At 39.2% G+C, this 15,298-nt stretch overlaps 1 protein-coding gene across 2 annotated transcripts in view; it reads left to right on the top strand.

The window, feature by feature from the left end:
• Window positions 1-292: 292 nt before the first annotated feature.
• The window catches only part of ric8a (RIC8 guanine nucleotide exchange factor A), an 18,693-nt gene continuing 3,687 nt past the window's right edge, over window positions 293-15,298 (top strand). Inside the window, exons 1-13 of one of the 2 annotated variants that reach the window (XM_039809297.1) lie at window positions 293-552; window positions 5,547-5,594; window positions 6,294-6,311; window positions 8,543-8,756; window positions 9,605-9,759; window positions 10,303-10,383; window positions 11,279-11,378; window positions 12,404-12,591; window positions 12,918-13,012; window positions 13,115-13,265; window positions 13,775-13,870; window positions 14,026-14,170; window positions 14,307-14,451. In XM_039809297.1, coding sequence (XP_039665231.1) covers window positions 457-552; window positions 5,547-5,594; window positions 6,294-6,311; window positions 8,543-8,756; window positions 9,605-9,759; window positions 10,303-10,383; window positions 11,279-11,378; window positions 12,404-12,591; window positions 12,918-13,012; window positions 13,115-13,265; window positions 13,775-13,870; window positions 14,026-14,170; window positions 14,307-14,451 — 1,532 coding nt within the window. In that variant the 5' untranslated portion in view covers window positions 293-456. The remainder of the gene's footprint in view (window positions 553-5,546; window positions 5,595-6,293; window positions 6,312-8,542; window positions 8,757-9,604; window positions 9,760-10,302; window positions 10,384-11,278; window positions 11,379-12,403; window positions 12,592-12,917; window positions 13,013-13,114; window positions 13,266-13,774; window positions 13,871-14,025; window positions 14,171-14,306; window positions 14,452-15,298) is intronic. The other variant, XM_039809298.1, reaches the window with a different exon arrangement.

The following is a 15,298-nucleotide window of genomic DNA, read 5'->3' on the forward strand; positions in this document are numbered from 1 at the left end:
TAATCCGCCATCTGGTTTTGTGAAATAGCCCGAAGATGAAGTGTGTTTAGCGCATATGTATCTCAGAATGACATTATAAAAAAATAAAAAATAATTATAAAACATAACATGTGTTACAACATATTAATATTATTAATAATAAATCAAGATTCGTAAATGTAAAGCTTAGATTAACTACATTTCAACAAATGTAGTTACATTACCCTACAACAACATGCATGAGAAGTTAGTTCCTTTCGTCTTTCCTTGAGACACCTGAACGCAGCACTTGGTTTACACAAATCCTGTCAAGTAATCTGTCCTCGCCGGCTCGCAGGGATTCGAACATCATGCTGTCATCCGAGGGTGGTGACAAACTATAGCGTCAATATACAATCTGAGCGACACACACACACACACACACACACACACACACAGTCTGTGTCTCTCTGGCGGTGCATTCAGGAGGAAGCTGCAATGGCGATGAAAATGGATTTAAAAGGCATCATAGAGCAAATGGAGACGGGAGAGCAAGATGCTGCTCTGACGGCTCTGCAGAGCTACAACACGGAGGTAAACAGCAGCAGCAGCAGCAGCCTGTGCACTGAAACATGACGTTTATCATACACATCATGTAGCTATCTGGAAATGCTGCCTATTATACATACCCACAGCGTTATGCTTTGTTTAGTAAGATAAAACACTGATTTTGTAATCATGTATGGATGATGTTCACAGACCGAAATGGCTGTTTACATGTGAAACATACTGTATAGCCAGTTATCTTGAGAAAGCCTAGGAGAAGAGGAAAAAAAAGCTCTTTACCGAGATGATTTGTTTGTACTATTTGTCTTTTTTATTTTATAATTGTTTTTTTTGTTTTAATTTATATATATATATATATATATATAAAAATTATTATACATATGTGAAGTTTGAATATATTGAATGAATGTTTGAATATATTGAATGAAAGTCTGAATATATTGAATGAAAGGCATGATGAAAGGGACCTGCCTGGCCAGGTTCCTTTCATTCGGTCTTCCACAATGTAGAAGTGAATAAACGTCTTCATTGGGAGAACGGTAGCCTACTGGATACGGTTACCGTTACTAGTGTTTTGGCCCGTACATGAATTCGCCAGTGTGTCATTTCAACTTTCATTCAATATATTCAGACATTTATTCAGTATATTCAGACATTCATTCAATATATTCAGACTTTCATTCAAAATATTCTGATTTTCATTCAAAATATTCTGATTTTCATTCAGTATTTTCATACACACACACACACACACACATATATATATATATATATATATATATATATATATATATTTTTGTGTGTGTGTGTGTGTGTGTGTAAAATTTGAATAAATTGAATGAAAGTCTGAATATACTGAATGAAAATCAGAATATTTTGAATGAAAATCAGAATATTTTGAATATTATGGCATGCCGTTTAGTAAATTATATATATATATATATATATATATATATATAATTTACTAAACGGCATGCCATAATATGGATATATATATATATTATATATATTAATATATATATAAACATATTGTTTGTTTTTGTTTCTTGTTTCTGTGTTCTGTTATTTATGTATTTCTCCACATGATTTGTATATGCGAGACTGGAAGATGTCTGTTAAATAGGCTGGTGGTGTCTTGTAATCCCATATGGGATGGGCCAAATGTTTGGCATGATACAGAAATAAAATCAAACTAACTAAACTAACATACATAGCTTTAGGTCAGCTACAAACAGCCTTACAGTTTAAATCAGGGGTCTTCAACGTTTTTTAGGCCAGGGACCCCTTAGCTGAGAGAGAGAAGGAGTAGGGACCCCCTACTGGCCTTCATTCCCCACACCAGATTCTGTACATTTGGAGACAGAGCCTTTAGTGCTGCAGCCCCATCCCTCTGGAACACCCTCCCTGCAGCTATCCAAAACGCTACATCCCTAGACATTTTCCAAAAACTCCTGAAACGAGATGGGATAGAGATAGTTTGTGTAATAATGTTAATTGTTATTTTTTGGGGGATCGTTACCAGGATCATGTTTATGTCGCAGTTTGAAGATTAAAAGAGGCAACAGTTTCGTTCTCAGATTGTGAGTAATTATCTTTCCACGTAAAAATGTCAAATCTAGCTGAACCTCAGAATATTTTTATTTATTATACTTTCATTTTACATGGCGATAGGGTGGTAGTAATCTGCAGATGGGTATTGTATGGATCATTGTGAGGATAACTTAAAATCGTGCAATATCACGCACACTTCTGTACTTACACTTCCTCTTTTGAGTACATAGTGCTTTTACACTGATATAGTGTTGCAACATGCAAGTACCTGAATGCTGCACTCAAAGCAGTCAAAATGTTGAATGTGGATCGCTGGATGCTACTCGCACTCAACGGCTGCCATCTTTGCTACAGAGCGGAAGCTCTTCTGAAAGTGGCAGGCAAGGAAGCTGCAGCGGTTATTATTGAAATGGTGAATCACAAAGTGTACAAATGTAATATTTAGTTTTTTTATACATACCACTCATAAGTTAGTGAGAAAACAAAGTCCAGCATAAGAGGTTACAACACAGCTGTGGGTTCATAGACAGAGACTAAGTTTCCCTAGCAATCAGACATCAAGTCAGAGCTGGTCCACCAAGTTGTCCTCTGAATTATGAGTTCTGATCTGTTCTCTCCCTCAAGCTTTTATCCATTCCTAATGGGGGGTGGAGGGCTTCTTGTTTCTCTCTCTGGTATCTTCACAGACACACATGCCAAGGTCTGGGCCTCGTGTGGTGCAACTTCCTCTTCCGTTCTCGCAACCTTCAAACAATGCACCTCTATGCCATAAAAGCCTAAACTATTTTTATGACTTAAGCTTAACTTTCTGTGCATCAGAGGTCACCCAGAGTACTTTTAACGACTTCATCAATGCCTAACACAGCACTTTTGCAACAAGCACATACACACATTTTGATTAATAAAATATTTCTACAATAGGCACTCTCAGAAATATCCGAATGGAGACAAACTAAATTCTGCTGTTGGCAGTATATTTGAGCTGCTGTGTTCACATGTGCACATCCCTGACAACAGTAAGTTTCCTCTGATGAAAACAGGACTATGTGTTCTCTTACCACCCTGTATGCAAGTGTACCACAGGTGCACCAGACAGCCTTGGCCACAAAATGACCATGTGTGTTTAGTTGCACTGCGGAAATAGAGCACTCAGTCTTCATTTGTCTAAATGCCACCTGAGCTGGACCACATGCTGTCTGCTAACCCCAGGTGGTGAGCACTGCCGCATGGTTCCCTCAGCCTCGTTAGCCGTGTAGGCGTTGATCTGGAATGCAATTGGATTAGATTCTCTGATACACAAATACAGTCACCTACAACCCAGTCAAATCCTACTCTGCTAAACCCTTTAAGAGATGAGAGCTTAGTGTAAACTCTGTGGTAAAGGTCTCTGGTGTGTACCTTTCTCGGTAGCCTATGCTTCAGCCTGTTCTCATGAACCATACGTTTAAAAAGCTCAGAAAAATGTAAGCACTGTAATTTGTATGATTTCCACGTTTCTTTTTTGCTATGTGCACCACATCGACTGCTGCTGTATAAGAATGGGGCTGGCCGTGTAGGGAGGAGTTCGGGGTGATGGGTGGGGATTAAAACACAGGAATTTTAAGCCAGGGAGTGGAGTTTGCTTCCTGGGGAAAACAAAAGACTTTCACCCAGGAAATGCATGTTCCTTAGTAGTGTTTTAATCCAAACCACCATCTTTTTCCTAAACTTAACTATTTGTTTTGTTGCCTAAACTTAACCCTAATCTCCGCCGAACGACCGGTGGCTGGCGATGCTCTGTACCCGGCTCACAGTCACCTATTCTTGGCTAACTGAACGGAGCACCGTAGCCGTGTTGCAGAGCTCTGTAGCGGCTAAACACATCTACTAACTGCCGCTGATGCGAGGAGCTGTGACGGAGGTATGTAGCTGGCGTCACAAAGCTCCGTAGCGGCTGAAACAGCTAGCATCAGCTGCTCAATGTCATGGAGCTCTGTAGCCGATGTCACATGACCAGCTGTTTCCAGGGAGAAAGCTCTGATCAAGCCACTGTACTCTACCTGCTAACTGCCATTCATCACATCACAAAAACACAAAGACACCAAATGAATGCTGATGTTGCTCTGGTTTTGCTGGATGTATTTGCCACATTCACCATACAACTTTATATAATTCAGAGCTGGAAACACAAAATCCACATAACATTAGATTTACTATTAGAGTTAACACTTGAAATGATAAAGGAACCATAAAGGAAAGTGAACCATACCATGGTCATTTTGACCTCTGATCTTAGGATTTCATCAAACTTTTTTTTTCTTTTTACAAATGAACCACAACACTGACAATGAGGAAGATCTTGGGCAGATAATGGGAATAAACATGAAACAACATTTAAATCATACCCTGTAAACTAAAGAAATCAGGTTTGAATTGAAATCAAACACTATTACTAATTATCTTTATGTGGATGTTTTATAGCTCTGAATGCATGCAGCTTTAAAGCTGGTTTAATGCCTCTGGTATGTATATTTTGTTTACAGTATTCTCATGTAAATATTCCGGGGGAAATCCATTGAGACAAATTGTTACTGTGTCCAGTTGTCTTTACTGGCTGTGTCAGAGTTGTCTTTCACTGTCTGGGAAACATGGTGAACATAGTTCAAAGAAACTAACGTTGACAGTTGATAGGAGATCAGCCAACCATCCCCCCTCCTCCTACTTCGTTAGAGCAGAGGTCTTCAACAGGGGGTCCGTGGGGGAATATACATGAGTATAAATCCAACATAGTTGAAGGTAGCTGCTATTGTAGATTAACTGCGCCTTCCACATGTACGTATGTTTAACGTTAAAACGTGATGTATAAATATTGACCATTTATTTTCATCCATTTGGCCCAGTTTAATATGCAACTCAATTGTATACAAAATATGCAGTACACTCTAAGCAATATCTGTGTATTAGCAGTAGTATGATTGTATATTTAAACAGAAATTGTCCATATAAAATGTGATTCACAGTTTTTTCTACATTTTGAATTGCATAATTTGCACCCAACAACTTTTGTCGACCACAGAGATTGATTTTCACTTTATTTATTTTTTTGAAATTTGCTGATTTTTACGACCATTTTGAAGTTTTTTTTTCTCAAATTTCTTGTCACTTTTTTCTACATATTGGCAATTTTTCCGACGTTTTTGTCATTTTGTCTAACTTTGTCACACTTTTTTCGAATGCTCTGTATTCTAACTGTAGTTACACACATCATTTCCGTTTCCATTTCCTACGTTAGAGGTCTGCAGCACGACAACAAAATCCTGCTGCTTCCTGATAAATGCTGTGGCTTCACTGGTTGTGCCTAACATACCAACTTTCTGAATCACTTTTATGATTACTTTGCTCTCTTTTTTTTCTCACATCTTCAAGATTTACTGTATGTTTTCTCTTTCTTTCACACCTTTATTTGTGCCTTCTGCTTCTCCTTCCTTCAGATGAACCACTGCTTTACGTTCAGCAAGGAAGACGAGCAGTACAGAGAGGTATTCCTGGCATTCCCATCATTACACTGAGTCCTGCTCAGAGTCCTCCTATCTGTTTAGTCAGGATGCATTTCTCTTTAAGGTTCCTCAAGTATATTCCTCATTTTTAACTTCTTTGCTACAGCAACCCTCTGAAGTCTAAGGGCATTTTCACATATCTTCTTAAATTTACCTTTTTAAGGTATTTGCATATAACTGATCCCTGTGTGTTTCATATCAAAATGCTCAGAACAAACTCAGCTGTATAGGGATGCCCACATTTTTTCTAGAGCAATGTGTAAAGAGATAATTTGGCGCTAAAGCTGAAATATTGATGTTGGCTTTTTGAAATTCCTTAAATCTCTTTTTGAAAACAAACCTTAACTTATGATGTGTTGTGAGAATTGTTTTGGTGTTTGAAATTAGTTTACCAAAGTCTTTAGGTTATATATGATTAAAATAGTAAATAAATGTCTGAAATGAAATGTTGTAATATCGCTTTTGGAGTAAGAGTTTTGTCAAACATCGCTGCGTCTTTCATCCTCAGAGGGTTTTAAAGAACGTTTTAGGACATATTTTAAAGCGCATACTGTACTTATTCATAAATCTTGAGATGTGTAGATTTAGATCTGTACTTCTAAGTCAGCAGTGAAAGAACACTATCTCACCTCCTCTGTGTCATCTGTCTCTCCCTGTGTGTGCATGCCCCCCGTGTTTTAGGAAGAGAAGTTACGGAAGGTATGAATAAGCAATGAGCAGTGTCTTATGCTTCTTCCACAGTTTGTCTACAATTTCCCGAAATATTTTTGTATCTTCAATATTTTGGCGTATTCCCAGCATCCTATAAGGAATCCCTCAGCAACATTAAGATGTCAGTAGATGACCCAGCTGGTCTTCTATTGTAAAGTTCACAACCCTTCTATATGTCCAAAGATGAATATCTTGTGCAGCATTAGTGAACTCGTGGTGTACAGTGAACTCAGCAGCTGACATGAATGCAATATAGTTGGGTGCCTGGATAGCTCAGTTGGTAGAGCGGGTCCCCATATATAGAGGAGGTTTACTCCTTGACGCAGCGGGCCAGGGTTCGACTCCGACCTTTGGCCCTTTGCTGCATGTCATTCCCCCCTTTCATGTCTTCTGATGTCCTATCCAAATAAAGGCAGAAAATTACCAAAAACATAATCTTAAAAAAAAAAAAATTAATGCGATATAGTTGTTGTGGAAGAAGAGTTCTAGAGGAAGTACGGGAGACAGCATACACTGTAAAACTTTTCACAGTAAATTAGTTATATACTGGCAGCAGCTTCACCAGTAAACTACTTTATTTACAGTAAGCATACTGTTTTAAAATGTTAAGGTATTTTACTGTAAATAGACCTACAGTTTCATACTGCATTATTTTAATTTACAGTAATATACTGGCTGTAGTGTAATTCCTGCCTTTTCCTTTATTTCTTTCCAAGATGCATTGGTATTAACAGTAAAAACCTGTAGTCTGTAACATTTGCAGATAGTGCTGTAATATTATGATTTTCTCCCAGAATGCATTGCAATTTACAGTATGATCCTGAATAACATTAAAACAGTAAGATACTGTGAGGTTATAGTTGTAAATTTACATCAAAGGTTTACAGTGTGGGATAGAAATGGTGTTACATTGAGTTCAGGTGCAGCTTATGTGCCATTGCGTGCCTTCTTTATCCAATAGACATAGAGCACACACCTGCACTGACTGTAGGAAATTATTATGCAAGACAGCTTAGCGGACGTATTTATCAGTGCCAGTTTTAGCTGCCTGCATCAGGTCACATCATCGGCCAGAAGACATAGGAGACTTTGAAAATGTTTGAATTCTCTCTTGGCTGTTAGGGTCGCTACTCCATTTACAAAAACACAAAGAAAGAACACATAGTTCTTGGTGAAACTTCCCCGTGTCCTCTCAAAGAAGAACATCTTTGCAATGTAAAATACTTAATATATGTAAAACAGTGACATAGGCATCCAGCAGCTTCAATCTAGCTTTCGTTATATTGTTGCAATGAAACTGTCAGCCAGATGCACCAACAGTGAGAATCATGCATTATGTTTGCTTCCATATGGGCTATTTAACGTAAATACATTAATCATCACAGAACCTTTTCCTACAGGTCTGTAGATGGACAGGTGCGTAGGAGAAGCATTGGATGGACACTGCAGAACAAAGACACACATACGTTTTACCAACATAATTAAATGACCGAAAGTGAAGAGGAGAGTTTGCGGGAGTGTTTTATTCTTCTGGTTAATTAAAATACACTAAACATAATGTACTTATGGAGAGTAGACTGAACATGATTATTAGTGGGAGTTGTCAGTTCATACATTGACGCAAATGTGTGAAATGTTGCTGTTCCCTTTCTCTTACTTGTGGCAGTGTAGTAGTAATATTGTGCTGTAGAATTTACTATAGAAAGTACGTTGTGACAGGGTTAATATGTCAATCAGTATCTTGCTGAATGTTTCATATTACCTTGCATTTCTATTATTATGAACCTATGTGAAATAAATACGTATGTGGTCTCAATTCCCCTATTTGAAATGTTTAGTTTTAAGTTTTGAAATTTCAAACACTTACAGTAAATATATTTTATGATTCACCAATTCAGAAAATGTTAGCACCCAATATTTAAAATGTATATTAAAGTGGCTCAAATTCAATTAGCTGAATTTAGATCTGTAAAATCCATCTGCTGTTGGCACAGTCAACATGTGAATATATATATAACAAAAACTTTAAATTTCACAACTGAAATAAACTGACAATTTAAAATTTCAAAGGGACCACATACATTCAGAAATGTTTTTTTTAGAGTAAAACATTTCAGAACAGTGGTATTTAAATTTAAACATTAAGTATTTAGTGGTGCTTCAGTTTGCAGATCTGAATGAGCATAGGTCTGACCTGTCTGATGTGTTGTGTGATGTAGCTGCTGGGGGAGCTGGTGCTCGGCTTCCTGAACAGGGAGTTGCAGCCGTCCTGTCAGCTGGCCTGTCTAGAAACGGTCCGAATCCTGACCAGAGACAAAGATTGTCTGGATCCCTTCCTCAGCCGCTCGGCCATGTCCACTCTCGCCCGCTACGCCGGCATCGCCGTGTTCAGTACTGCCACACCTGCACACAGCCAGCCGGGGGAGGGCCAAGGTAAATCATACATCTGCCCATGCACATACTATATATTATTTGCACATATTGCACTCAACCCATTCAGCCTCTTTAATCCTTTTCTTTAGTCTATAAGAAAATGACCCTACTTCTCACTTGATTTATTACCTCTATAAACATTTTCATAATGAGTTTATGGTCTTAATCACTAGTTTCAGCCTCTTTTTCTTTTAAACTAATACCTAAAATCATCTGCTGTGAACATCCATCATAGTTCAGTGAGTTGTGTTCACAGTTTTCCTGCTCAATGAGGAATTATCAGCAACATTCAGGCACGCTCACCCTCAGTTTGACCTCCAAATAAAGTGTTTATAATATTAATAAACTGTTGGTTTGTGTTTGTTGACCTGTTGACCATACTATTGCCAGATGTGAGGGATTAGTAGTGATAAGTATACTGCTTATGCTTATACTGCTTATTATCGCTGATAAATTATGGACAAAACTACAGAAATAAGACCTAAGTGGCATTAAACCAGAATTATCATTTAGTATCTTTTGTCTTTTTTCTGTGTCGATTGTCCATCTATAGATTTTTTTCTATTCTACAGTCTTGACTAAGTAGGTATTGATTGGAAGAAATGTCACTATCTGAAAACACTATTTGAAACACACATATTAAATGTAAACAGGGCTAAAGTTCAACCATGTCTAATGAGCTGTGTGTGTTGGTCAAGACAAGATTTAAGGCGTCATTTAAGTGCATGACAGCGCAGGGCAAAATCTAAAGAGATGACATAGAGATAGAAGCAGCTCGGTTTATCCTAAAAGTGGTCTAAATGAAGGTTGAATGTGCTTCTTGACCTTGCCATTCTTTCTCTTCCCAGTGGAGGGTGAGGGAGGAGAGGGGGATGAGGCAGCAGAAGCATCCAGCGAGGAGATGGAGGAAGCCTCCCCTTCTTCAGAAAACGCTGACCAGGAAGTGATTGCTGAGGCTCTCAAGTCCATCTGTAACATCCTGCTACACAACCAGACGGGACAGGTCAGTCTGCTGCGGGTCTCCTCAGACCTACATTTAACAGAAGTCCTCAGATTATAACATGTCATTTGGTTGATGCTAATTTAAATTAGAGATGTTCTGATACCGAAACAAGTATCGAAAAAGCCTCCATTACTGCCTAAAATGCTGTTCTCGGTATATAGGAAAGTACTGGAGTTTATGCTACCGATCCGATACCACGTAATTTAGCCCTGAAGAAAATCTACTTTAAAGTAGTTTATTTAAGTTCTTTTTCCGTTATGACTGACTGTCAAACTGGAGAATAAAAGAAAGTTCTGTGGCATTTCATTGTTTGTGTTTGTTCATATTTCACAAAAAGTTTAACAACAAAGATAGAAATCATATCACATCCATACAGGGATAGTAGTATACAGCTGTTAAAACATAGTAAAATATATGTGTAATAACACACTGGTATCGGATCGGTATCGGGAAGCAAAAATGGTATCAGACCATCTCTAATTAAAAATCAATAAAATGTATGGTTTGGATGGATGGATGGATGGATGGATGGATGGATGGCAGGTGATAGCAGCAGATCTACAGCTGATAAAGGGCGTGGCAGAGAGGCTGAAGCAGTGTCATGATCCCATCTGGAACCATGAGGTATGGACATCAGTTAGAAAGAGGATTCTATTTCTTGTGTGAGAGGTAACCTTTGTGTACATATTCATTAAGCCAACACATTCTGTCTCATGTGTTCCACTTAACCACATAACCATAAAACAGCATGTAGCTTTGTTAATGCAAATGTTTTAAATATGAACATAAGTTTAAGAAGATTGGGTAATACTTTTACCAAAGCTCAGTTAGCTTTGGTACAAAAAACATAAAACATAACATAAAACATAAAAGATATTTTTTTTTATAACTTTCGGCTGTGGAAGGACGTAATCATGTTGGTTATTTTTTTTACAACCTTTTTTCATTCAAAACATCTGAAATATATTTGTGTTTAATGCTGTGTCAACTCAAAGCAGTTGAACTACAATTTGCCTAAAAATAAAGTTATCATTATGACCTACTGTCAGACAGGAAATACCTCTATCTATGTATATATATATATATATATATATATATATATATATATTTTTTATATATATATATATATATATATATATATATATTTTGGTTCTGGAAATATTTTGGCAAATGTAACCTTCTAGTTGACACATCTCTTCCATTTGTTACTACTCTTGCAGTAATATAAGATAATGGAAGTAAACTCATCTGTTTATTTTAATTATGGATCATCATTACAAATACACTGTTTAAAACGTGGCAGCAAGTAGTCACATAGTGAGTAAAAATAAATCATGTATAGAAATCAACATTTTGATGCATCGATGATTGTTTTATAATCGCATCGTAGCCTTCTCAATCTGAATCGAATGGTGAGGTGCCTAAAGATTCACACCCCTCTTGGATATCCAGCTGTACTCTGAAGAGGAAAAAGCAGATAGAGCGTAAATAAATGTCCATGCGTCTGCTTCCTGTGCAGGTGCGATTCTTCGACCTGCGCCTCACCTTCCTGCTGACCGCCCTGAGAGTGGACGTCAGGGCACAGCTGGCTCAGGAGCTTCACGGCATCAGTCTGCTAGGTAACTGGTTTCCTGTGTGACCATCAGTGTAACTACTGAGCTGGGAAACCAACGTCAGCTTTCCAGCACCAATGTCTGTAACACCTGGGATGTTCTGACAGGAAGTCCAACAGCTCATGATCATAGACTGTAAAAATAATGGATGTAGCTTCCGGGCCTGAAGTCAATGCTGAAGTGCCTTAAAGTTACATTCTATCTAATTTCACGCAAAGTGAAGTCCTTTTCTATAGAAGTCTATAAGAATATGAGCCTACTTCTCACTTGATTTATTACCTCAGTAAAACATTTTCATAATGAGTTTATGGTCTCAATCGCTAGTTTCAAGTCTTCTTCAATACAGCATGATGTTCATTTAGTAAATGATGGTCCCATTTATTTTAAAATAGACGATAAAGCAGGGGATGCTTTAGGACCTGTCAATCAGGCTTAGCAATGCTAACCATGCTAACACTGTGGACATGTTTTTGGGTGTTGTCTGAGTTTTTGTCTTAAACTTTGACCCTCTCTCTGTGTGTTTTCACTTCAGTAAAGTTAAGTGGAACATTTTGGTCGCCTGAGATTGTCTTGTTCAGCATTCTTCCAACAAAGCTAGCTAGCTACCACTAGCCACAGCTGGTAATTTAAGGGAAAGTTTGCAGATTTTCTGTTCTGCCGTACATGCAAACAGTGCCAGTAGGCGGAGGTCTTTGTTTACCCGCTAGAAGGGTTGAAAATCACAACTTTCCCTCCTTAGCATTTAGCTTAGCGCAGTGCCATTGCAACCATAAACAACACTGGCTTGGCCACGTCATCCTCCCCAGCTCCACCCTCTTGTCAAAATCATCACGTCCAGTTGCAAAAAAATAAGATGGCGACAGCCATATGCCCAAACTCGAGGCTTCAAAACAGCAGTCCGCAAACCAATGGGTGACGTCACTGATGCTACATACATTATTTTTTACAGTCTATGCTCATGATAGATCTAAAACAAGAAGTTAAAGAGCATAAGTTCCGTAAGATCATTTCCTGTCCTGTGTATATTCCAGGCAACCAGTTGGATGCCACACTGGATCTGAGTTGGCCAGATACGTTGGAGACAGCCAGGGCGGGGTTAGAGGACGTCCCGCCAGAACAACTGCCCCCACTGAGCCGACAGCAGATAGAACTCGCCATGGAAATACTGAAAATACTGTTCAATATCACATTTGACACAACCAAGCGCAAGGTCGACGAGGTACAGACGAAAATGACACGTTAGGAGAGTTTTTTTTCTTCTCAGTTCAGCCATGTTGTGATCAATATTATACTATCAATTGTGACTAATGTAGTGCGAAAGTAAATTAATATAATACTCTCATCCTGATTGAATGAGAATACATCTCACATTCACAATTACCTCACACACATACAAGTAAAATGCGTTACACGCTAGTGAAAAGTTATACTCTCACATACTATACTGAAACCTCACACACATACACAACACAACTGAAACACTCTCATAAACACTGTGTGTGTGTGTGTGTGTGTGTGTGTGTGTGTGTGTGTGTGTGTGTGAAGGAAGAGGCAGCTGGGTACAGACATTTGGGAGCCATACTGAGACACTGTCTATTGAGTCATGCAGACGGAGAGGAGCGCACTGAGGAGTTCCACAGGTAGGACAACACACGCTTTATTCGTACGACTGTTTTTCTGTCCATTGATTCATACAGGCATTACTCTCACATGTCCCCTAACTCCCCCCCTCTTTTTCTCAGCCATGCTGTTCACTTGCTAGGCAACCTCCCTCTGCCCTGTCTGGATGTACTGTTGATGCCCAAAGTGCAACAAGGCTCCATAGAGTACATGGGGGTCAACATGGATGCTGTAAACATGCTGCTGGAATACATGGAGAAAAGACTGGACGGGGTAAGACAAGCCACTGTGTGTATGTGGGTTCATTACCTCCAATACTATAATAATTAGTGAAAAGGCATGAAACCTATCCTGAATTACATGAAACAATGCTTTTAAATTGTGCTAGAATAATATTGATAGAACACTTGTTTGGTTAAAAGATGAAGAAATGAACACAGCCAGGCCAGTCTTTGCCACTAGGTGGAGCTGGATGTTAATTTATCAATGAACACACTGTGTCCGTGTCATTCTAACAGTAGCAAGATACTAGGATGGCAAATACAGCAGATTTGTCATTTTTTTGCACAAAAAAAATATATTGTGCACACATGGTGCATATTTATAAATGCAATTGTGTTTGATTATATTACCACCAAATAACTTAATCAAAAATTATATTTCTCCATATTTTACATGGTTGTAGTTCATGATACTGACTTGTTGGTTTTGCAATCCAGCAGATTAGTTGTATTTATCATTAAATAATGTTTCATGTTTAATTAAGTCTTCCTGTCTCCCAGGGACATAAGCTTAAGGAGACCCTTCTCCCATCACTCAACTTGCTGACTGAGAGTGCCCGAATCCACCGAGAGACCAGGAAGCTCCTCAGGTCAAAGGTCAGGGCCGGGCTGAGAGAATCCATGATGAAGAGATGACTATGAGTATTGCTGGTGTTTTGATGGCGTGTGTGTGTGTGTGTGTGTGTGTGTGTGTGTGTGTGTGTGTGTGTGTGTGTGTGTGTGTGTGTGTGTGTGTGTGTGTGTGTGTGTAGGTGCTGCCCCCACTGCGTGACGTGAAGAACAAGCCCGAGGTGGGCAATTCCCTGAGGAACAAACTAGTCCGTATAATGACACACATTGACACCGACGTCAAGGACTGTGCTGCTGAATTCCTGTTTGTTCTCTGCAAAGAAAGTGGTGAGGGAATTATCTGTTTGTCACTAATTCATGAAAACTTTAGTATGTCTGACTTTAAGCCCATGGCTCACTGTGACATCCACTGCTGCGATTGATACTGCCATATCAATGGTAATATGTTCTATGTTCTATCCAGTTTCAAGGTTCATTAAGTACACTGGCTACGGTAATGCTGCAGGTCTGCTGGCTGCCAGAGGACTGCTTCGGGGGGGTAGAGACTCGGGGATCTACTCTGAAGATGAAGATTCTGAGACAGAGGAGTACAGAGAGGCCAAAGCCCAGTCAGTACCACAGATACATTAGTGTAGTTCTTGTGTTTTTATGTTTAACCAATGATGCATCCATCTGCTGCTCATTTGGGTCCGGTTCAGCGTGGCAGCAGACCAAGTAAGGTAGCTCAGGCACTCTCCAGACTCCATGGGATATATAACCCCTCCGGTATGTTCTGGGTCGGCTCCCGGGTCTCCCCCTAGTTGAACATGCCCTAAATACCTTCCCAGGGAGGTATCTAGGAGGCCTCTTATTCTGTTTGTCACTAACCAAAGCATCATAGGTGTGCGTAGGGTACGTTTGGGTTATAACGCAAAGTGAATGGTAAATCCAGAGCTCAGGCTCCGCTCACTCTGCACCACAAGTCTGTGCTGAGAATACGTACACAGCTCTTACTCTTACTCCAGAATGGAATGATCGTAGCAATGCTAGGTAAGCCATTCCTCCCAGACACCCCACTGCAGGTAGCTTGACCAATGGCACACTAGCAGTAATTGTGCAAGATGATGCAGGCTTAATGCTGATATGGCACACTGATTACCAGGAACATTTTAAAATGGCAATTCATGTTAAAAAGGTTGCCGCTGATCCCTGCTCTGGAGAATATGAACTGTTCAGTGCAGAGGCATGGCCAACAGTCACTTCTTGAGAGGAAGCTCACACAAACGTCAACTTAAAGGCTTTTTTTGGCCAAATTAGAAATAAGCATAACATTCTTGTAGTGCCATGAATGTGTGGGTAAGCGAATCATGAGGTGTGTGTAAAAAATAAAATGTATCAGGGACGAGCTGGAGTGTCCCCAGAGTGGTGGTGCATGGTGAAGAGAGAGAAGGTTATGGGCTGCAGCCATCTTAAATA

Source organism: Perca fluviatilis, chromosome 8 (genome assembly GCF_010015445.1).
Source record: "Perca fluviatilis chromosome 8, GENO_Pfluv_1.0, whole genome shotgun sequence".
In the NCBI taxonomy this organism is placed as follows: Eukaryota; Metazoa; Chordata; class Actinopteri; order Perciformes; family Percidae; genus Perca; species Perca fluviatilis.